Raw genomic sequence first — 24,580 nt, 5'->3', positions numbered from 1 at the left:
GACAAATTTATTCTTCTTATCAAGTCACAAGACCTGACAAACACCCTGTAGTTTTCACAAAGCAAATGGACGTGTCCTGAAAGCCTGCAGTAGAAATAAATATAACTGCCAATGACTCGTTTGCTTTCAGAAGTTTAATTTTTTCTTTTTAGGTTCAAATGTTAAAAGGTGGTATAACAGAGCATCTAAAAATCCATTGCAAAGCATTTTCTAATGCTTTATAAGCCAATAAGGTAACCCAGATGTTACTGCGTGTGTGTTTGAGCGTGGAGTACCTCTCTGCAAGGCCTCTCTTAGTTAGGCCTGATATAGTGATGGGGTCAAAAGGCTCCTCTGTGCCTGAGATGGTGATACCCAGAGGGCCTCCGTACCGCTTCAGTTCCACTGTGTAGATGATGCTGCCCGATGTCTCCTGTTCATCTGCCACACACACACACACACACACACACACACACACACACAAAGAGAGAGAGAGAATCTAATGTTTCAGCTCTCAGGAGAATCTGACAGCGTCTGCTGCTCATCTGATATGCAAACACACACAAACAAGACCTCTGCTTCATTAGGTGATACAGAGTCATATTACCTGCTCACATGAACACACACACACACACACACACACACACACACACACACATTAATACAGAAGTAGGTCAGACCTCTTCTCAAAACTACAGCGGTGAGGAAGATACAGTTTCCATGGGAACCAGTGAAAGTTCTGCTCATCATCAGATAGGATGACAGTATCAGCTGTGCATGCTAATTGCTGTGTATATGAGCACAGGAGAAGGGCCCATGCTGCACTTTTTTGGTGTGTGTGTGTGTGTGTGTGTGTGTGTAGGAAAGTGCTTTGTTACCTCCACTAAGGAGTTTATGTGGTTGGTGTAGGATCACTCAGACGGTTAAAAGCTCGCAGGATAAAAAACTCTTGAGCGATGAATCAAACATATTGAAGCAGACAGCTTTAAGATGGGAAATGTCTGACTGAAACTTTGGTAAAGTTCAAACAAAACTTCTACAACAAGTCTTTATTTATTACACCTTTTTTCCCATTTTTAAGCCAAATTGTAAAGCAGTGAATTCAACAGTTTGTAGAACCACCATTAGCTCCAATAAATTAACTGACTCCTGTCTGAGCTTAATGGTCTCCATGAGTTTTGTGGAGTAAATTCGGCCTTTTCTTCTTTTTAAAGCTGTTTTATTTTTTAGAGTTTGTACACATTATTTATGTGTTTGTTTGTCTGTACCGTTAACAAAATATCTAATAAACCACTGAATCTTTGAAACTTTCAGAGAATAATCCATAACTTTGTTATTTTTCAACATAAGATGATCATAGTTTAGACCCTGGCATGAAAAGCAGAGGGTGATATACATTCCTTCAAGGATTATATTCTAATAATCAAAGTTTAGAAAGAGACTTTATTCACTTCCTCATGCTTACTAAGATTGCATTTATGCATACATATGGATGCAAATTCATTATACCAGCAAAGTATATTTATTTCTTCACAAATTTCATTATTTGCTTTTTTCCATTTTGTTGTTGAATTAATTTAAGATGTTTTTCATCAAAATTAGTGTTTCAGTTGCTTTTGGTGCCTGTATTGAATGTTATATAAAGAACATTTCATTGTTTTTGTCTCTAAGTTGCAGAACACAGCACCACCTGGTGGACAAACTCTCTTAGTGGAACTCTGCAAACCCATCCATCCATCCATCCATCCATCCATCCATCCATCCATCCATCCATCTTCTTTACCCTCTTTTTCCTATATGGATTGCAGGGGAGCTGGTGTCCCTCTCCAGCAGTCATTGTGTGAGAGGTGGGGGACACCCTGGACAAGTCACATGTCCATCACAGGAACACAAAGAGACAAACAACCATTCGCATTTTCACTCACACCCAGGGACAATTTTAGAGTTACCAAAAAACCTAACATGCATGTTTTTGATCTGTGGGAGGAAACCTGCACAGATGGAGATGTGTAACCTCCATACAGACAGGCTGGGAGGCGAACCTGCGACCTTCTTGTTGAGACGACAGCTCTAACCGCTGCTCTACCATGCTGCCATCTAAAAAAAGAAAAAACTCCAAACTTCTGACCAAACTTCTAAATGATAATTGTTTCATTAATCCAGAATAATTCTGCAGTCCTGAACTTTTCCTCATCACCGAAGCTGTGTATAAGAAAACATTCAGGGAAATACCTGAGTTGTCTTCATCTTTGCGTATTTTTAGTTTGACCAGTTCTTCACACTGCTGGAGGATGTGTTCTGCATCTTCTTTGGAACAATTCTCCAGTCTTATGTTGTCGATCGCCAGCAGCTTGTCGCCGGGCTCCAAAGTTCCTGTTCTGGATGGGAGTGAGTGACAGAAACCTGATCAGATCAGATCTGTGATGGCTTCACTGCAGCATCCCTGGTCAAAGTGCTGCCATGATGTATAACACAGACATATATTCTACAACACAAAGTCAGAAATTTAGACTAAATCATTTTATAATAAATATGATTGAATAGATGCTGTGAGATACCTGTGAGCCATGCTGCCCTTCTTGATGTCAGAAATGATGAGGGACTCTCCGGGTTTCTTACTGGCTTTGGAAAGAAATGAGATCGCAGTAAAAATCAGCAGCAGGCACGGCAAAGTTAAACACAGCTGCAACACAGGATGACAGTTCAGGATAACAGTTATATACCCTGCTAAGCAGTGCAACATCAGTACCAACAACAATGACAGTAAATTAGCAATCAAAGTAAAAAACAAATAAATACATCATTTAACATGTACTATAAAAACACTATGTGCTGTTTAACTACAGATAAAAAAGTTCTTAGTGTGGAGTTAAATTGATTGATTGTCTGAGCAGGTCTAGTTTTCAGAAGCAGGATGTTCCAGAGATCGGAGATCGGGGACAGTCACTGAAAAGGTTCTGTCACCTCTGGTTTTTATCCTGGATCTGGAAGAGTTAAAGAGCAACTGGTCGGAGCCGTGCGACTTAGATTCTTAAAAACAAGCAATAAAATCTTAAACTGAATAATTTCTTGTGCAGGAAGCCAAAGCTTTTGTCCTGTGTGGTCGTCTTCATTTTATGTGGACACGTCTGCTCAGAAGATGGCACCATTACACCGTTTTCTGTCTCAGCAGAACCTCTTATATAACAGCAGCTGGAAATCTTATTGAATCCTTTTTGAAACAAATATCTCCAGCCTAAGTAGTCAGTACTTATACGCCAATTTCAGAAAGTAAACAGTTATTATTTTTTTTACATAAAGCAATCAACTACACAACATTATTGTTAATCCTGAGCCAGTTAAATGATCAAATGTAGGATTTCGAGGCAAACTGTCAGCCTAACGTTAAGAGAACTGTAGGGGATGGTGAGAACACTTACTGTGATTCATGACAGATCTGCTAAAATTAGAAACGTGGCTCCACTGAAGCTGTTAATCTAGTCAAAAAGGTGCAACTGAGAATGGTTCTTTTCCAGTTTAAATCCACATGGGAGACGAGACATGATGGTGCAACGTTTAGCAACATTCATGCACAGCCAGAAAAGGAAAAAAAAAGTTTTTTGATCATAATATGAAAACCCTTACAATAAAGAACTCTCCTATATCTCCTACACGGTTGATCTTTTGGACTTTTTTTGACACCAAACAAAATATTTGCTGATAAGAGTATTTTTTCCTCAGACATCATTATTTCTAAGAGAAGCCCAGAAACCAGAAAACACTTTACTCTGAAACTTTAAGGTGGTAGATAACATAAAAGATGACATCATGGGGGCTACATTTATCTTTTATTCATGATCTACATAAAAAGCACTTCTTAAAACACAAAAATAAACACACACACACACACCTATTATCTATATATTTATCTATATTTATCCAGGCCAAACACATTTTATATTAAATTCAAGGAGGTGTCTTGTTTTAAAGAGGGTTAAATGCTTAAACGACTACAGATACAAGCTGCCATTGTTGAGAAATAACAGACCTGTGTTCAGTCAGGTCCTCATGCTGTTGGCTTTATAAGGCAGGACCAGCAGCATCAGGTACATATATACATCTATACCATTTTCTAAACATTGTGATTGTTTACAGTGTATTCTGACCTGAGTGTGTGTTTTAGACGGTCGGGTTTAACTTAAACATTCTGCCAGCAGCGAATCAAAACAAAGCATAGATCAGATGAACACATCTGTTATTCCTACCACTGATGGTGAGCCCCAGCTCCACTCCTCTCTTCTTTGGCAACTTGACATGAAACGTACCGCTGCTAGGCACCACCGACTCTACAACACAAACACAGACACACACACACCGTTGAAGAAAAGACGATTATCCTCTGCAACATCTGCTGCTCAATAAATGGGTCAAATAAACTTTTTAGTCATTGTTTTTAAATTTGAATCTTGTAATTACAGAATAATTACTTTTGCTCTCATCAGCTCTGACTTTCCTTCTTCAGAGCAAAGACTGAAGGGATATTAGGACTAATTTATCAATCAAACTGTGTGTGACTGAGGAGTGTAAAATAAACCTCTGGACTTGTTGCAGAACTCCTCATCGAAGCATCCCAAACAACTAAAACATTGTCTTCATTCAGCGATACAACAAACACGAAATACAACAAACTGACTTCTGCTGAACATTTTAGAAAAGTATCTCTGAATAAATTAATAACTTGTGGTTTTAAATGAGCAGAAAACATGAATTTTCAGTGTTTTCTTGAAGCAAAGCTTTCAGCCACCAGAAGTTATCTCATTATCATTTATACTCAAAACATAATGAGGCTGTTAATATATTTTATAAAAAAGCTGAAAAGCTTTTTTCAAGTTTGCGTTTTGCAGGTGCAAAGTTTTCTTGTCTCATATTTTTCTGTAAACCTGATACCTGATTGGGTTTTATTGCCCTGGTGCGTTGAGTGCAAAGCAAATAGTTTAATAGTTTTATTTAAAATGTTCCAAGAAAGCACTGTTGCATCACATCCCAGTATGATAGCTCAACTTTGTCTCCATTTAAGAAGACGGTTCAGAAACTCACAGCGGTGGTTCATTATTTGTTTTATAGAAAACCAGTCACGTCTTTCTTTCAGGTTTTTCTTGGATTAGGTGGTTTTATCGACGTTAGTGATGTAATCTTATGGCAAAACTTGGAATAAATTAAGAGTTTCTTATCAAATTTGAAAACTTCAACTTGATTTACAGCAATTATTGCCATATAAATACTTTTAAAATCTATATTTATAGTATATGACATTGTCATGAAGAAATAATAATATTCTAACTCTGGGCAGCATTGTATATCACTTTTGTTTTAGCCTGTTTTTAAAACAGGATTTATAGATGTGATGGGCCTCTACACAAATAATTGATTAAATTAAACATGAACATGCATGGCTGCTCCTTCTTATCCACCGTATAAAATAAATTAATTTTAAAAGTTGGTTAACTGGTTAAATTTTAATCAGTGTGCAAGTTTGACTTTGTTCAAGTGCACTTTGGTGTGACTGTATTTCTGCATAGATTTAGGGTAAAAGGACAATAATACACTGCTTGAACTGCTGCAGTTTTCCTATGAGGTTAAAAGCATTTCGATGGAGCTGTGGCCCGATGAGAAAAGCTGTAATTATTCCGTCCTCCTCCTGTTCCGAGCCAAAAGTGCCCAGCAAAGTTTTACAGTCTGTCCAAATGTCTTCAGAGTTCATGGAGAAAGCATACAAACTATTAAAGTGTATATTTTTTTTACTTCTACAAACCTGCTACATCAAATTCAATCTCCAGAGTGACCTTATTGGTCAACGCTGCGTCTCGGAGAAGCTGATTGGCTTCCTCCAGCGTTCCATCTTCTGTGGGGATCCCATTGATTGACAGGAGGCGGTCTCCAACCTGCAGCAGGCCACACCTGCAACAGTTCGCAAGGTGAGGTCAGTGAGGACGGAGGCAAAAAAACAACTTCAGATGCTCTTTAAAAATATATGTTTCGGCTTTAATGAGCCCACGTCTGCGTCTGTGTGTGTTTGAATTCAGTTGTCTGTCTGTTAGCAAAATATCTCACCAACCTGTAGAGACATTTTAATGAAACTCTCAGAAAGTAATCATCAGAAAAACATTTACAGCTTTTAAAGACGACCCCATTAAAGATGGCTGTCACAACAAAGTGACAAAAACAGCTCCAGAGCAGCCAGTTTCACAGATACTGAACTGAAATCTGGTGTGGTCGTAGCTGAGAGTTACTCAGAGAGCTAACTAATCTCACAAGACTTGTTGCTTAAAAGTTTGGCATGCAGTGAAGCGGGCAACATGTATTCATGTAAGGCCTGGAGATTAACAACACAGAGATAATTAAAGCAAAAAGTTCCTTGTCTGAATTCAGGAAGAGTAAAAAGTTTTATCTTTCTTGGCTCATTTTTTTAATATGAACTTTGCAAAGATATTCTCACCAAAATCAAAGGCTGTATATTGTTGTATATTGAATATATGTTACTGTATTATATTATTCAACTTTCATTTAAAAAAAAAAGAAGCTGCTAGCAGCCCTGATGCAAGATAATTACAGATTAAAGCCCTTAAAAGGGAGGTGTCCTCGCTGGTCGCTGCACGGGACTTATAGTTTTAAAGGTTAGAAGTTGTAGTTCAGGTAATTAGGGTGGTGTGAGGAGCTTTATTTAGATTCACTCTGTCCAACCAAGAGAAAGGTACTTATCGATTCCTCTGGCGTAAGTGAGAGGAAGCTAACTAATTAGTGTTTTTAGCGTGGGCGCTAATGGAAAAGGGATTGTGGCCTCAGGGTGCAGAAACACACCCAGCACTCAAAGAAGCAATTCATATAATGGAAACATCAGTCAGTGCACACACACACACATACAGTATGAGTACAACAGAGAATTGGGTTTTGACAAATGAAATCAAGTTGTTTAGAACCGGATAACAACAAACACAAACACAGACACACGCTTGGACATCAATATTTGGAAAATGTTGACTCTGCTTCATCACATTCTCACACACCCACACACACAACACAAACTAGGAAAAGCTGTTCATACACCGAAACATCAGTCTCACACATCCACCCACACAAAAACCATCATCCCAACACACATACAGGATGAAAAAAGCAGTAAGTAGAGCTGTTAATGCAGCAGTAAATCAGCACGTCCGCACACTCCAACACAGCGAGGGGCATTAACAAGCTGCAGAAACAGAGCAGAATCCATCAAACACTACAGAGTGCTTTCCCAAACAGCTCCAGCCTTAATGTCCAACTTTAGAACGCAGCCTTTTTGGAGATGGGTAACATCTGGACTATGGAGTGTCAGATAAAGTAAATCAGACTCGTTTAACACTCCTCGTACTCGACTAAATTAGCTGGGCGGAGGTTGGCAAGAAACACAGAATGGACCTAAGTTTGGATGGATCTGGAGATGAGAAAAAAACAAAACAAAAAGCAAACAACGGCTGCAGAACTGAGAGAGTTTAATAAAAAAAACTAATATTGGTTAGAGTGAACACAGCTGACATCATCGATACAGAAAATCTGAACTATATAACAGCATTTGTTTACTACAGAAATGCTTGAAGAGCATAAAACATAATGAGACACGTAGCAGACACTGATGCTGAGGACTGAACTTTTACAAATAAAGATCCTGAATGAAGGATGAGTTACTTATATTTTGTCAGGATTTGGGTTTAGTTCAGTTTATTTTCATGTTTCTTTTGGGTTTTGTTTCATGTCTTAGTTTTCTGTTTCTGAGTCTTTGTCTTTCATGTCTGTGTTTTGCTTTCATCCTCTCCTCCTCAGTTGTCACTCACTCTGTCTCCTGCCACGCCCACCTTCACCTGCCGGTAATTGTCATCACTCACCTGCGCCCACTTATCTCGTTACCCTCTGCGTTTAAAAACCCACACTCCGCTGGATCATTGCTCTTGGTTACCTGATGTCATGTTTCTGCTCCACGCCTTATTGTTTCCATGTAAAACTTAGTTCTTTATTTTGCTGCCACGTCAGCCTTTTTGTTTGTGTTTGTTTTATTTTAATAAATTAGTTCTCTTTATAATATGAGTCTGCACTCTGGCTTCACCTCCTTTCCCACCTTGCCTGACATATTTGTCTTTTTCCTATTCTTTCAACCTTGTGTGTGTGTGTGAGATGTATGAAAAAATGATTGTATACATGAACTAATCTTTCAAGTTGAAAATAAAATAGACAAAACCAAAGAGGGGCAGGCTAATTCATCCCCCAAACTGAAAACTGATAGTGTCTGTCATCAGAACAAAAATGCTTTTTTTTCCCCATGAACTCTGACAGTAAAGTTTGTAAACACAAGACAAAGTATCTTAAAGAGACTCATGAAAGAAAATGAAGACACTCCAAGTATTGCTGGGAGTGAAGATGAGGGACAGAGATATGAAACTGCCTCAAACACATAAAACTGTAATAATCAGTGTTTTTTTTAAAATCACATGGGATATTTTAGGTGTTTGATAGAAAAACAAAAAAACACTTTCGGTGTTATATATGCAGCCCTGTGGCTCTTAAAGGATTCCACCAGATACTCCTTAATCTCAGCCTGAGTTGTCTTATTGTCCTGTTGAACCGTCCCTGTCCCAGCTGTCCATAAAAGGGGACGTGAGTCCTTGTGGTCTGATGGGTCCGACCCAGTGTGCTCTGCTGAGGCTGGATATGAGGGAGATTTGTTCAAACTACTCACCTATGAGCCACACCTTAATTCTCACCTGCTGGCCAGTCCAAACAAGCAGCAGTATTCGGCTCGTAGTCCGCAGGAACTTGTCTTAACGACTGCTGTCGCCTCTTTTGAGACAAATTGCTCTTGTTATGAGGTCTGAGAAATCTTCGACATCCAGGGATTGAACATCAGGATGTTGTTTTAATAAAACTTCAAGCTAAGCAACCCTTAAAAACCTCCTTCTTTTAATGATTGTAGACCCAGTCACCTTAAATCTATTATCTTGTGCAAATTCAATTAATTTCATCCACAGCCCTGCAAACTCTGTCAGTTACTTTGTGAACTGACACCACATTAATCAGCAGATTCTCTGTAAAAAATACCACATGTCATAAAGTGTAAAGTTCTGCCTGCCTGCAGTCAACAATCCTCAGCTTTTATTTCACATATTCAAAACATAATCATGAACTAATTTCTTCAAAACATTGCAGTGAGTCACTGAAAAACACTTCTCTGCCTGATGGCGTCTGTTTGTCACTATTGTCTTCTTTGACAAACAAAAATAATCAAAAATACATTTAGTTTAGTCCTGGAGTAGCTCTCATCTTCATTCAGAAGAACCAGTAACAAAGATTTGAGTTAGTCTGCAAAAAGCAGCAATTTAAATCTCGAATTAGCTTCTAATCTTTGAGTGGGAAGCCTTTCTGTAAAAGCTGCTGAATGTTTAAAATCTGGTTTCTGGTTTCCATTCTCCAGATGAATGCAAGCACCACAAAAGAATGAACATTTTTCTGTAAATAACAACTTTTCAGATCAGTTTTACACTTTCATACATTGTTTTCACCATGTTTGAATGGGCTCCTTAACTGCCTAAAAATGTAGCAAAGATGTGTGAAGCTTGCACATTTTGGGAATTAAAGTGCAAGAAAGGAGTGAAAGCAAACGCAAGGATTTTGTTTTTTTTAATGAAGATTTTATGTTGTAGTTAAAAAGGCGTCATAAAGAATGGTATTTGGATTTGTGCAGCCGTGTGGCTGTGTAAGTAAATGTGTGCGTGCTCACCTCTCTGCTGGGCTGTCAGGTTCTATGAATCGGATGAGCGGTGGTGCAGAAAGTGTTTCGGTAGCAAATATTCCTCCCTGCAGCTGAACACCGAAGCCATTGAGTGGATCACCTGAAAGGACGACCTCACTGGTCTCTACATGAACCACCTGACCGCCTGGACCCACAGAACTGGACGCCAGGGACACTAAACACAAACATGTTGGAACAAATTAGACAGATTGTGTGGGAAACGTGATCATTTAGCTGACGTACGGAACCCACAGGAACTCTTGTGGTCTTTCTTTCTCTGCCGCCGTTTGAGCAACGAGTTGCGAGGGCTCATGGGAACTGCTGGCCTGGGCAGCGTGCTCGAGCTCTGACTACTGGGGCCCGATGTGGTTGTAGAGCCCGGAGAGAAACTGGCACATACCAGAGCTGCAAAATCAGAGAGAGAAAACACTTGTCTGTACTTCCAACATGGCAAGGAATTAGATTACTCTCACGAGAAAAGAAAAAAACGTGAAAATGGTCAAGGGAATTGTCATATTTTAGCCCGACTAAATGACATTCTTACACTTGCAGTAGTCGAGGCTGTTGATTGTGTTGTTGTTGGAGGCGGTCCACGACTTGTTGAGAGTGGAACTTGTGTTGCAGAGGGTTGGGTTTGTAGGGTGACAGTAGTTCACACAGGGGTCCCAGGTGTGGGGATGGTCTGATTTCTGGACCTTCACTGAAACAAACAAGTTAGTTTGTAACTTAAGAGGACATTAGACTCAATAATATTTACACTACAGGGGTATTGTGCAACCTTTAAAACCAGTAGGTGTCACACAAGAGAAGTGAAACTTTAGATTTACTTAAAACCACACTAGAAGCTGTTAGAAACACTGTTGTTTTTTTTATAAATGATAGACATTGTGCTGTAATTACTCACTCCAGAAGTGTGCATAAAATGTGCAGCTGTAAGATGAAAGTACATCTTATGGCACTTGAGCTTAGCAAGTATTTGCTTTTGTCACTTATCTACAACAAAGCAGCTACAAATGCAAGCCAAAACACAGAGATTTAGTCTTTTCCATCTGTTAAAAATCACATTTCCTCAGGTGTCTGAAAAATTCTCCCACCGAGAACATCAGCATACAATCAAGGCTGCAGGCTGGCAACCTCCACAGCTTCATGTGTAATTCCTCACTATAAACATCTCTCTAAAGTCTGAAGTTGATCCAAAGCTGCAGTTTGCTGCTACATTCATCCAACAGTTCGGTGTTCTCGTCATGTGAGTCATCTTATCTAAACCGATGTGACTGCAGGAAGACAGGGGAGCTCAACTGTTAGGCAGCATCTCATCCGACCCTCCCTGAGTAAAAATAAAGCCATTAGGTCCTGTAAAACATGCTGGAGAGACAGATCTGCTGACTGGAAATAATTGTGGTACAACAAAGACTGTAGCTGCACAGACGCCTCATGCAAAAAAAATATATATAAAATAAAAAAAAAGTAATTTTGCATGGAATTGCCTTACACATGATCCGTGCATAGAACATATATACACAAATACACAACAAGGAGAAAAGAATCATGCATGCACTAAGACTCATCAGGCCTGCACTGCAGCAACATGCAGTCAAACCAAAGACAAACACAAATGAAAACCTTTAATCAGTCTGTCTATTAATAAAGCAGTGGCAAGCCGGCTGCAAGGTCTGCTGGAAGGCTAGGAGTTTACTAATGAGCTGTGCTCCTTTCTCCACACTCATGCACACACACACACACACACACAAAATGCACACAACTGCAATTATGTGAAAGAATAAATGAATAAATTTTGCTTCTTGGGGACAAATGAAGGATATTTGAGATGGGATGGAAGGAAACTTTTTGTAGTTCAAAAATTCAAGGACTTCTTCCAAATTTTGCGACGTGAAATTAAGTATAATAGAATGCACAGATAATAGGGGAAGTGAATAAAAATAGATAATAAACAACACAAGGTGAAAGTAATTTGCTGTGGTGGTTTGTTAAGAAACAAAGGACAGGAGAGGAAGGAAGGAGGACAGGAGAGTTGAAGAAATGCTGCAGTTTTAAGTTATTTTCCACAGCTGCAAAAGAGTTATATTGACCTTAATATCTTTTTTAATGTATTATTATTCTGTGGGACTTCCCAATCACTGATTATTTCACTGAGAACTCTCTGCTTGGTCTTCTCATGTAGAGAATGAACTCACTGAAGCCAAGGTTTTAGTTTAGTTTTAAGATAGATTATCAGTGCTTCACTCTGTGCCTGCAGTTCCAGCTTTCCCATCCCCTCTCAGGTGTCCAATCAGATCGACGTGCAGTGCAGATTGTCCCCAAAACAAAAGATCAAAGTGAGCGTGTGCACGTTTGCATGACTTGAAAGGAGACTTTAAATAAATCTGTTGAGCTCCACTTCATTACTGTAGGTCCTAAAGCAGTCCCTGGACTCAGCTGTACTGATGCAGTAACTGATGAACTGCAGAGCTGCTGTCAAGGACAAAAATATTCTTTAATCATTATTGCATGAGACACATTGGAATGAATGCCACTGATCTGCTACATTCAAATTAAATCAAATTAATCTTTAAAATTGTTTTGACACTTTCTCATGGGTCAAGGTCATGGGGTCAAAGGTCAAGATCACAGGTGACTTCTTTGTTAAAACCTTGCTCATACTCCAGCAGGTGACCCATTTGTTACCTCCACCAAGGAGGTTACGGTTTTGTTTGTTTTTAAAAACTAATGAACAGATTTGGATGAAAATGTCAGGAAATGTTGAAAAACAACAGATTTCATCATCTTTTTTTAAACAAAACCAAAAAGGAAAAGCTGTGTAGAAAAACTAACTATTGCGTTACAATTTTATGATTCTGCGCCTGCTTCTGCAAAAATGTCTTATTTAAAAACTGTAAATATAGAAACCCTTATATTGACTTGATTTCCAGCACCTCGGTCACATGTTGATTTTAAAAACGTGGTGGATTTCCACCCACCTGTGTCGTGTTGTTTTCCAGCTAGTCTTGTTTGATGAGATGGGAGGATTTCTAACTTGGCCAGCTCCATCGTGCTCGCTAATAACTGCGTTGCCTCCAGGACCGTGCAGTGTTCTGTAGAAGTCCCGTCTATGGACAGCAGGTGATCTCCAGGATGCAGCGCTCCACACCTGGTTCATCACAGACAGGAAGAATGTAAGAAAACTATGGAAGAATAAGAATAGTTATAATAATAATGATAATTATAATCATTATGACAACGATACAGACGATACTGAGAACTTTATCCAGACAACAGATTTTAAAGATGGATTTAGAGCTCCAGTATGTGTGAGTGAATACTGGCAGACTTTTACAGCCAACCTGTTCAGCTGACTGAGGATATTACAGTGCTCGTTTTAACACTAAGTTCAAGTGCTTCATGTATATTTTAAAAGCAGACTGAGGCTCTGCTCAGGGCAATATCCTGTCTTCTACTGTCTGTGTTAGTTATAGGGCTGGATACAGCCTCTGCAAGTCTCTCTGTGTGTGTTTTTTTAATGGAGAGGATCTAAAGTACATGAAAGCAAGCACTGCATTTCTGTAACGCTGCAGTGTAAGAATGGCTTCAGAAGAGGGTGGCCAAACCACTGTTTTTTGTTTGTTTGTCAAAGATCAGATTCTATTTTAAAGACATTACCTACATTATTAGTCTCATTAGCATCTGCAACAATAACAACTTAAGCTGTATTGTTTTGTGTGTGAGACTGTGTGAACACACCTGTCCACCACACTGGCAGGTTTTACTCGGTCAATCACTATGACTTGTTTGTTCCTATGATTTGCTGATGTCAACGTGATGCCCAGCGTCGCTCCTGGTGATTTGGCAATCTCCACCAATAATGGACCAGAGGCGTTGGTCACTGTGTCTGATGGGAAAAAAAAAAAATATATATATATATATATGTTCTGCATTATAATTCTAACTGGGCCGAAGCTGAATATCCCTGGAGGGTTGAGTGTTTGTGCAGCGTCTCACCCATGATAGTGATGTCGTACTCGATCTGAAACAGAGCCTCCTGGCCGCACTGAGCCAACACGCTGAGGGCGTCGCTGTGGCTGGCATTATGCAGCGGTACTCCGTCCACGCTTAACAGACGATCACCGGGACTCAGCGTGCCTTCTCTGAAGACACAAACAAAATCAGTTTCAAATATTTACTTCTACAAGTCTTTGGTATCACCTTCCTGAAAGTTTCACAACATATCAGTTTCCACATTTCTTGATGGTCAAGCTCAGATATGCTTTATAACCCTTTGCCACAGCTACAAAATATTGTTGTCTTTTCTTTCAATCATCTTGTTTTTTGTTCTACATTTTGAATTTCATTGTAAAAGCTCTTTCACTATAAACTAGTCACTTTATTTTGTAATTAGCAGGGAAGGATACGTGGATGTATCTCTTGTAGTATCTTTAGAGTCTTTTTTCATTAGTGATGGTCAGCTGGAGTGAGAGAGGATCTAGACCAGGACTCTTCAATCCTGGTCCTCAGGGCTTCTATCCTGCATGTTTTCCTTGTTTCTCTGCTCCAACACACCTGATTCAGAGGTTAAATCACCTCTTCATGTTCTGCAGAAGCCTGTTAATCACCCATTGATTCAGATCAGGTGTGTTGGAGCAGAGGAACAAGGAAAACCTGTAGGATGGAGGCCCTGAGGACCAGGATTGGCCACCTCTGATCTAGACCAACAGACTGAGGCTTTATTCATGGTAATGAGGATGATGCTCCATTGTGTTGTGGTGAAGATGGAGCTGAAACCATTGACTGGTTCATCTACGTTCCAACCCTCACCTTCAGTTATGAGGTATGGGTTAAAATCGAGATAGGGTGAGGAGATTCGGGATCCATTATTCTCTTACCAGCCACTTTATTATGTACACCTTGCTGGTACTGGGTTGGACCCCCTTTTGCCTCCATAGCTGCCTTAATTCTTTGTGGCCCATATTCAACAAGGTGTTAAAAACATTCCTCAGAGCTGCTGTAGATTGGTCATGTGCACATCCATGACACTAATCTCCCATTCCATCACATCCCAAAGGTGCTGGATGGTTGAGATTCATTGGAGTCCAATAAATCCAGATTCATCAGACCAGGCAATGTTTTTCTTTTTTTCTAGTCCAGTTTTGGTGAGGTTGTGTGAACTGTAGCTTCAGTTTCCTGTTCTTGGCTAACAGGAATGTGGTCTTCTGCTGCTTCGAGGCTGGAAGTGTTGTGCGTTCAGAGATGATATTCTGCAGACCTTAGTTGGACCGACTGTTGCCTTTCCGTCATCTGGAACCAGTCAACAAGGTATTTCTGTCCACACAGCTCCTGCTCAAAAGTTATTTAGATGTCTAAATATACTGAGGCGCTGCCATGTGATGTGATTTGTTTTAACAAGCAACTGAACAAGTGGGCCTAATAAAGTGGGCTCGAGTGTGAATCCTCTCCGACCTGTGGAAGCCTCAGGATCTACCAGAAAGAGCTGGAGCGCTGGGGAGGGAGATGTCTGCGTTTTCTCCTGGTCCTGTGCTTCTGTGACCCAGTCTTGGATAAGTGGTTAAAAATGGATAAAAGAATTGATGGATTGGAGATCCTATCCTCCTTTCTCTCATCCTAGCTGTCAACAGCTTACAGAAAAAAATGTCACTTTTATTTCACACTCTGAATTTCAGACCTCCCAGTCGTGCTGACTCAAATCATTTTTCTAGTTTCAGACCTATTTGTTCTAATGCTTTTACAAACTGCAACACTCAGTGGCATAATTCAGATCATTATTTCCTGAAATATGACGAAGCAGCATTTGGAATCATTGATGCAGAGGGCTGATGGGTGCTTTTTGTCATCGTAACAACCAAAACCTTTACCATGAAGCTCAACTGAGTCCAGGACATATTATAGCTGGAATTAGGTCATGTGATGGAAATATAAAAAAAAGTTTTTAGAATCAGCCTGAACAGTTTTCAATACAACCCTTAAAACAAGTTAATAAAGTGAAACAATCAACAGCTGTGAACCTAAGACTTTGGATGGACTTTAACTGGGTTTTAAGTGTGAATGCCCTTTTTATAGATAACTAATATAAATGGCACTCTGAAGCACACATGCTTAGAAAATGCACTGACATTTAGCCTGCTTTCAGACCTGCAGGCTGGCTCTATTCTGTTTCTGATGAGGCAAGGAAAACAGTTTCTTTGTGGCCATGCATAAAAAGCCTGTGGCGCTCAGAGGCTTTCAGAGTTGGTGCTTTAATTCCCACTGGGTAATGCTAAATATGTAGGTACTTCTGAGACTGGTGCTGTGGATTAAGTTTTCTCCAAAAGGCATATAAATGGCATATAAAGCAGCATGAATATCTCATTCTTTCCCCCTGGAGTGACCCACATTTTGAGGATGATTTTCTCCAGAAAGATGTCAGATGAGCTTCTGGGCAAAATAACTCAATAGTAAGAATTTAATCTTTAATCTCTGTTCCAGTCTCTCATTTCTGAACCTGTGGATAAAGTATTTAAAATGGTTTTATACAAAAGATCAAAGCATCTATAGATGATCTCAGCAGCCATGGCTAATTAAAACTAATAGTTCACAGATCTGCACTAAAATTTAATATTTTAGTCTGAATTCCACTCAAACAATATAAAAATGTGCCAAAAGAAGCTTGAAATTGCTTCATTTGTATAAACATGATCCATAATTATTTTTATGCAGCTATTCTGTATCTGGCCTAATTTTTTACTGTGTGTTTCTTGCACAAATAGGTGCCAGCAGAGTAAAAATAGCACGTCACAGCTTTGAATTTTAACATCAAATGGCTGAAGCTGCTAAATGATCAGAGGAAAGAGTTGCGTTTTATTTCTCCAACCTCCTCTTGTCGTAGCTGGAGCAGCAGCGTAAAAACGACAGAGTCAAACAGGCTCGACACGAGCAGACAGATCTGCGTGATGCTCAAACAGATGGAAGACAAATTAAAGTAAAGAGCAAACAGTTTTCAGAACGACCACCGTTTCTAGAAAAGCGTGAGTGCTCCGTGTCTCAGAATGGTCAGTTTTGTGGAACTAAATTAGCTGCATTTCTTAAAAAGACATGACACCAATCTCCACATTCAGCTGGACGTAAAATCTTGAGTTTTAAAGGGAAATTCTCTTCCTGATGTATCTGCTGCTTTAAAAGCGTGAAGCAGGAATCAGAAAATGTACATTTATTTGTATAAACTTCAGTTTTAAATCATTTTATTATGCACAAAACAGGACAAATGAAAAGTGAAAAATGACAGTTTTGAATAAAGCATTCAAAAAGAGAGAGGGTATCCAATTCCAGCCAGCTGAAACACAATATTTTTCTTCTTTAATACAACTTTTATCCTCCCATCACCTTTTATACTCTCATACCCACATCTATACAATCATGGTGGGTCAGGATCAGTCTTATTGTGCTTTTAGAGTTGTTTTAACAACCACAAGTGAAATTTGCAGCGCAGTTTTTGTTTTTAACAATGTGGAAGTACAATTATCTGCCATGTTTATTTTGCAGCCTTTGTTTTTCACACCTCATGATCCCTGTTTTTGCATCTTTTTGTTAACTCCTGTGTTGTGTTGATGTTTTTCTTTGTCAGCCAGTGTTGGTGGATCCTGCTGTGTTTTTGTGGTTTTAATTCAACACAATCGAGTGATTGTGTGTTTGATGATTCAGCTTTCACACCATTGTTTTCCTAGATTTCTTATTTTTTTCCATACATTTTTTGGAATCCAACTATTTTTGGATATGTTGTGCTACGTCAGCTACTCATATATCAAAATGTGACTGTGACTTTTGGTTTTTGTGACTTTTACTTTTAAAAATATTAAGTTTTATTAAAGAATAGTGTCGTAAATAAAGTAAATAAACAAATTGTTCTCTTTAAAACCTGCTTCAATGGCTCTATATTTGTCTTCTGCTTCTTTTAGCTTTTAGTTTTGGTTCTTCAGCAGATTTCAGCTCTCAGCGTTCACACAGTAGTTTTACAGAAAATGCACTTCTCTGGTTTTATGTGAAATTATTTAACAGATGCTTAATTACAAGCATAACAAACAACATCTATAGCCAATACTTGCTCTTGTTTGATCACATTTATGATTTTTCTTTTTAAGATTCGGTGGTTATTGTGTCCATAATCAAAAATGTATTTTACAATCTCATAGAATCATGTTTAAAATTCTGTCGACTAAAACGTGCAATAAGTTAAGATTTGCTGAAAAAACAACGTGGACCATACTAACTGATTTTTTTATTAGAGTATATATGGACTGACATTTTGGAGGAAAAAAGCAATAAATATAAAAATTCAAAGTCATTGTTTCCTTAGCAGAGCTACATACATTTTTATTCGTGAATATGTAAAAGTTCCTGCAGAATATCTGCAGACAGTTGAATCATCACTGGATTCCAGGAGTTGTACGCTTACAAACCTGACATTTATATGAAAATGTCAGAGATTATTCCAGAAACAGGAAGGCTGAGGCAGACACGTGACGGCAGCGTTAAAGGGATGGAGGTGATTCATGCTGCTGCAGCTATGAGCAACAAATAGCTGTGGACGCAGCAGAGACAGTCACAGGAAGGGACAGTGTTATTCTTGGGCTTTGTTTGTCTCAGGGCGCAGACTGCAGACTGGAGCTGTCCACTTTTCACTTTGGACTTGAAGGAAAACAGTGACTTCTTGCTTTTTCGAGGACTTTGGCGTTTTTTAACATCTTCACTCCAAAACAACATAAAGGTTTCTTTTCTCTGGCAACAAAACGTGTTGATGTGGATTCTGTCATCTAAGATAAATTTTCTCTAAAGCTTCATCTGCTTTGTCATAGGTTATATTTATATACTTTTCACAGCCTTGAAATAATGCACAAACCTATATATGTATTACTTTTTCTAAAAACAATATTCAAACATTTCTTTTTGATTGTCAGCAGCTTTTTCAAGCTTATAGTCTTTAAAACTCAAACCTTTTTGAACAAAGCAGGCGTTTAGAGATAAACATGACCTTAACTTATACTTAACTCACATTGTTTTTATGATTTCTTTCTGAAGCCAAACAAAACAATAAAGGTTCAGAACTGTGTGTGACTTCTTCAAAATGTGTTAAAGGAATTTATGTCTTTTCTAATTTACTTAAAAAAAAAAAGAAGTGATGACTGGAAATTCTGAAGTTTAACATTACAGCGTATATTCTCTATCATTTTGAGACAAAAGAGCTCCAGTTAAATGTGAATTTTACAAATGTTTTAGTCGTATTTCTACTGTTGCAGATAAAATAGACACACAAGAGAGCGAACCTGTAAAGTGACAACGTGTAGACCGGAGGGATCTTTATTTTTTCCTCATTTTATCAACAGTTCAGAGTCAGATGATGCCAGAAATCTTAAAGCACCCCAATCCATGTATGTTTGTTTCCTCAGATGTCTTAGTGCATGCATGTGTTCATATGTAGGAGTGTGTGTGTGTGTGTGTGTGTGTGTGTGTGTGTGTGGTACCTGTCTGCAGGGCCTCCTGGCCGGACGTAGGTGACGACTAAGGGGCGGGACTTGTGCCAGTCTTCATGGGTACCGCCTGCGTGAGGAGCAGGAGAAAAATAGTTTCCAGCCATCTTTTTATTTGATTTAAAACCTGGAGTAACTCTCTAAAACTAAGCTTTTATTCTTGAAGTTACAAATTTTTGAGTATAATAGTTTAAACGTTTTAGATTATTTGTTATAAATCTTCATCTGCTAAACATTAAAACACAAGTAGGCCAATTAACAATTAAGTCAAATTTTAGCAGACTAAAACCAAATAAATGTAAACCTGGCACAAAATATGCCTCAAATTTTGACCTGTAGAACTTCAAGACCTCCACAGAAACATTCATTTCCATTTGGATAATAATATTAATATTATTACTACTACTACTGTCAAACATTTCTAAAAACATTTTAATTTACTGCTTCTTTACACGTGATAATACATCCGTATTTACTGACATTTACCTCTCATGACGAACCCGAAGCTGCTCCCCTCTTTGTGTAAACAGATGTCGATTGTCTTGGATATAACCCCTGAGGTGCTGTCTGGAGCTTTGAGAAGGAGACAAACAGGAAGTGTGAAAGACAGACTGAAGCGGGTCACTGAGACAACACAGCACCAACAATAATAACAGATGTTTGGGTCTGAGATGACAGAAAACATGCATCACTTAAAATAAACAAAAACGATCACAACTCATTTAACCCTGACAAGTCCCAGGTACGGTTGTTGTATTTTCCTCCTTCAGTTTTATCTGCATCTGAACCTCTGCTGTGCCAAAAGTTGTACAGCTAACATAAAAACTGGGCTACATTTTCATAAAAATCTTCACAGCTTGAATATTTCAACGTTTATCTTTAGTGGAAGAGGAAAATAGGTGAGGAATAAATGTGAAATCACTGATATTTTGTTGATCAAACTCATAGTTTTCTCCTAATAATTCCAGTGTTGACATGCATGTTTGTTTGTTTTTTGCAGAAATGTAAAATCAACAACAATAAAATAAAGAAATACTCTAAAATATCTTCAGCAATGTGCATTTGAGAACATATGTATTGATCCTAAAGGGGTTGAATGAGCTGAAAAGCACACAGAAGTATTTATATGTCAACGACCTGATTGTACCTGTGGGGGGCAGTTCATACTCCACCTCGAGCAGAACTCTCTCTCCTACGTTCTTCAGTAAACTAATTATCTCTTCATGCCGCAGTTTGGTCAGATTGATGCCGTTCACAGACTTGATGTAGTCCCCGACGTTAAGTTGGTCACTTCTGGAAGAAGAAGAGACCAAAGCACGGAAAAGTCTGCCTACATGAGAAACATTAAGATGAGCCAAATCTAGAAAAGTGAAAAGTTCTCCTGTGATGGCTCTACAAGGTGAGTGAAAAACAAACGACCTTTTCAAAGTTTCATTCCTATCCAATCAAGCAGCCTAGGTTTTTAAATACCCGTCCTAGAGGAGGTTTACCTGGCTGCCAGTCCTCCGGGCCGTAGGTTTGATACCCGGGGTTTCCCGTCCTTGTCCGTTCCACCTGAGATGGTTAGTCCAAGTGTGCTGCCTTCTTTCTTGACCAGCTCCACCATGGTCACCCCCCGCAGAGCTTCTAACCAAAAACATGAACCCACACACCCACAGAAACACAAATCAAGACAATCAGGCCGAGAGAAGGACGCAGACGAACGAGTACGCAAAGAAAAAGTCTGTTAGTGGCTGCTGCGCTCATCCTCACTTCCAGATTAAAACTGAGATACAAGACGGATACATCATTGTTGTAAAATATGTGCAAAAAATAAATGAGTAAACTGATAAATCTTAACTATTCTGCTAAAGCGTTTTAAACCCAACTCTACCTTTTATTCCCAACAGGGATGATGTCTTTGTTTCATCAAGGAGTAAATTTTACATTTAGAGAGGCTTACTAACAAATCTGCCTTGTTTGGCTTTTTTTTCTTTATGTAGAAATTTAGAATTCAGATTTTGAAACTGCCACCAAATGCAGCATGATAAAAGTTAATCGGGGAAATAAAAGAGTGAATTTGCATTATGTAAAAGTTGTGGTGTCCAAAGCTGTTTCCACACACGTTCTACAACCTTAAAACATCTTATAGATGCTGTCAGATCTCTTCTCCATCCTGAAGTGACCCTACATGGAACGGGGGCAGTACGCTTCCTCCAGACAAAAGAAACTGGTCCAACATTCTCCAGAAAATCTGCTGGAGGAGGGATTTCAACTGATTTCTGAGGTGATTTTGAACCTCAGAATCCACCCAAAACATGAACATGTTTAAAGAGAATTTACTCCTTTTTATTAGTTAATATGTTTAAGGAGAATTTATTTTGCATCTTAATTATTTATTCTTTTTAATAATCTGCTTTTTATACTTTTATGAATTCTGGGTTGAAAAACAAATCTTTGAAAGGGAAAATGAGCAACAGAAGTAATAAATAAAAATGCTGATGGAGTTTTCTGTAATTGTAAGCATTTACACACACACACACACACACACACACACACACACAGGTAAAATGAGGCTCTGGGCTGATAGATGGTCGGATTAGGTAAATCCCTCAGGCGACACTCTGGATCAGTGAAGTGTTTCACACCACAGTTATCTGAACTCAGTATCACACACACAGGAACACACACACACATCACACAGGAACACACACACACATCACACAGCAACACACACACATCTACCGACAAACATTCATTCATGAGCCCGACTCTTCACATTTGCATGAAAGCAAAGTTTTGACAAATGTAAGGTTTTGTTTCTGGTTAAATATATTTCATTCGGATTAAAAAATGCATCTTTAACTTGTGTTGCTTGCCTTTTAATATCAATACAGTATGAAATCAGCAGTCCTTGAAGGGAGGCATATTCTCCATTGACTTCTGAGTCAAATTTTAAACAAAGATGCATTCTTTAGGGTGATCATAGCACGTGTTGAGGATGACTCTCAGCTACTTCCACACCAAATCTGAGCTCGATATCTGTAAAAATGATTGAGTCATGGTCATAATTGTGTTTGCTAAGTTTGATTAACTGTGGCAGCCATCTTGAATCGGGTCGATTCCAAAGGTTAATCAGTTGTAGAACCACTAATTTAGAATTTAGTCCTTTCCAACAGTCTTTATGCAGGTATGGATTTACAAATCAAGATCAAGAATATTCAAACCTTTCTGTTGAAAACCCGGCACTAACGTGTGCAGGGCAACAAGCTGTCTGTACTCGATACTCGTCTTCATTTGCATTTTGTTTTGAATGAAAGCTAAAATGATGGACTGTAATACAGAACACAGGGAAGTTGTGCATCATGTCAACATCAGAGCAGATTTCCAGATGTTGTAGAGATAAACAGCTGATCTGCCCCTCACTGACAAGGGATCTGTTTACAGCGTAAACAAAAACAGGGACGATCCCCGCCAAGCAGAACTGGAAAAATGTCTCAAACGACAAACACTTTATTGCCTCGGGTATGTTGGTCCAGCTTCTCAGTCATCCAGGACATGGCAAATCCAAAAAATATAAAACCACTAGACTTCTGAAGACATTTTTCTCAATTTAAAACTGGAAAGTGTGGAGTTCCAGGTTTAAAACTGCATGCAGCGGAGCATCTCCTGCAGCTTAAAGCTCAGAACGCCACACTCTCCAGTTCTGAACTGAAAAAGCTCCTCAGATGGGAAGCAAAACATCTTCAAATACAGAATAGAAGTCCAGTTGTTTTGTTTTTAAATTAATTTTTTAATTACCTCAAGTAACAATCGAGTAGGACATTAGTAACAGAGGCTGTTATTCAAATTTCAGTAAATTTAACTGATAAAAAAGTGACATAGGAGTCATGTACCTGGTATACTGTGTCTTCTCATAGTCATGGTGTGTTCAGGACCAGAGATATCCTTTGTTTTTCCATACGGGCCGTCATCTAGAAAGAAACAAGACAGTGTTATGAATCAATGTGACTCTGCACACACACAGACACACACAAAAAAAGAAACTGCCCATGGGTTGTAAAATCCCCGGTAAGAACTGTGACTGCTGCTGTCCAGGCCAACAAGAACAGCAATACAGAGAAAGAAGAACAAACTGCAACCCAAACCACCAGGTTCAAAGCATCCGGAGGACTTTTTAAAGATAAATCAAAGAGGCTGAAGTGAGAGCTGCTCCGGTTATTCAGCAGGGCTTCCTGTTGAACTTTAATCTGCCCACAGTCCCCCCTCATCTCAACTCTTTGGCTTTCCTACATCTGCTTTAGTTTTTTTGGCAGGAAGAAATGAGCATCTGTAACAAACATCACCACATTATAATATGCATATATAACAATTAATTATAAATGATTCATGTCTCATAATATAAAAAAACAGACTTGTACATTTCTGATTTCCATCCTGGTTTTTTAACTCAAAGTTTAAATTTCTCCACAAAGATTTACAGCATAATAAAAAATAAAAATAAATAAATAAATGAGTTTCTTCAGCCTTTGCATAAGAGAGCCTTAAATATTTGATAACTTATAAAAATACTAAACATTTGATGAGTGTTTATTTTCCTAACTGCTGACAACAGTTTAGGGAAAGACAGTAAAGTTACAGATCAAACAGACAAGCTTCCTACTGGACAAAAAACAAACAAGTTAAATAAAACTATTTTATGTACGTCGTATCAATTAGTCAAACATAATTAGAAAACCTCAGGCCCTGTCTACACAAAACATTATATATATACACTTTTTTTTTTAAACAAAATCCCTTAAATATCTACACCATTCCACCAGAACGTTCACATTAATGACAATGCAGTTATTTTCTGGTTATTTGAGTTTTCTTTTCAGCTACTAACGATTATGGCAGACAATCAAAGTTCAAAGATGAAGTAAAAATGGTTCCATTGTTGTTTTGGTTTCTAAGACACAAAGTGATAGAGGGCATGAACAAATCAGGCTGCTAAATCATTATTTCAGAAAAGCTCCGTATCTCAGGTGCACACAAATCCACCTGTAAGGCTTCGAGGAGCAGTTTAAAAAAAAAAAAAAAAGCACAGAAAGCTTAAAATTGTGCATGGACAGAAAGTGTAAAAGCAGCAGAAAATGTTTGTTTTTAAATATCTGGAGCAGTGTGGGCGAAGGCTCAGACCTTTAACAGTTAAATAATAAACTGTATCATTTTTCTTATTCTTCACTCAGTCTGTATTTTATTAATTATGTAGCAACAAAACTGAATAACTTATGGATTTGAAGTTAGTGCGATATATCCATCTTGTGAAGAG

The 24,580-nt window shown here is 38.6% G+C and overlaps 1 protein-coding gene across 7 annotated transcripts in view; it reads right to left on the bottom strand.

Moving 5' to 3' along the window:
- grip2b (glutamate receptor interacting protein 2b) overlaps positions 1–24,580 on the bottom strand; it is a 191,931-nt gene that overhangs the window by 8,862 nt on the left and 158,489 nt on the right. For 5 of the 7 annotated variants that reach the window (XM_017429263.3, XM_017429259.3, XM_017429262.3 and 2 more), the window contains exons 2-17: positions 23,163–23,240; positions 20,778–20,913; positions 20,435–20,580; positions 19,774–19,860; positions 19,282–19,357; positions 13,775–13,920; positions 13,517–13,664; positions 12,757–12,926; positions 10,323–10,478; positions 10,031–10,183; positions 9,767–9,953; positions 5,771–5,916; positions 4,224–4,304; positions 2,538–2,601; positions 2,212–2,357; positions 276–420 (exon numbers count right to left, since the gene is read on the bottom strand). In XM_017429263.3, coding sequence (XP_017284752.1) covers positions 276–420; positions 2,212–2,357; positions 2,538–2,601; positions 4,224–4,304; positions 5,771–5,916; positions 9,767–9,953; positions 10,031–10,183; positions 10,323–10,478; positions 12,757–12,926; positions 13,517–13,664; positions 13,775–13,920; positions 19,282–19,357; positions 19,774–19,860; positions 20,435–20,580; positions 20,778–20,913; positions 23,163–23,240 — 2,065 coding nt within the window. The remainder of the gene's footprint in view (positions 1–275; positions 421–2,211; positions 2,358–2,537; positions 2,602–4,223; positions 4,305–5,770; positions 5,917–9,766; positions 9,954–10,030; positions 10,184–10,322; positions 10,479–12,756; positions 12,927–13,516; positions 13,665–13,774; positions 13,921–19,281; positions 19,358–19,773; positions 19,861–20,434; positions 20,581–20,777; positions 20,914–23,162; positions 23,241–24,580) is intronic. The other 2 variants (XM_017429260.3, XM_037975444.1) reach the window with 1 other exon arrangement.

This window comes from Kryptolebias marmoratus, linkage group LG4 (assembly GCF_001649575.2).
Source record: "Kryptolebias marmoratus isolate JLee-2015 linkage group LG4, ASM164957v2, whole genome shotgun sequence".
Classification (NCBI taxonomy): domain Eukaryota; kingdom Metazoa; phylum Chordata; class Actinopteri; order Cyprinodontiformes; family Rivulidae; genus Kryptolebias; species Kryptolebias marmoratus.
Note: the sequence above shows the minus strand (reverse complement) of the source record. Positions and strands in the feature narration are given on the sequence as shown.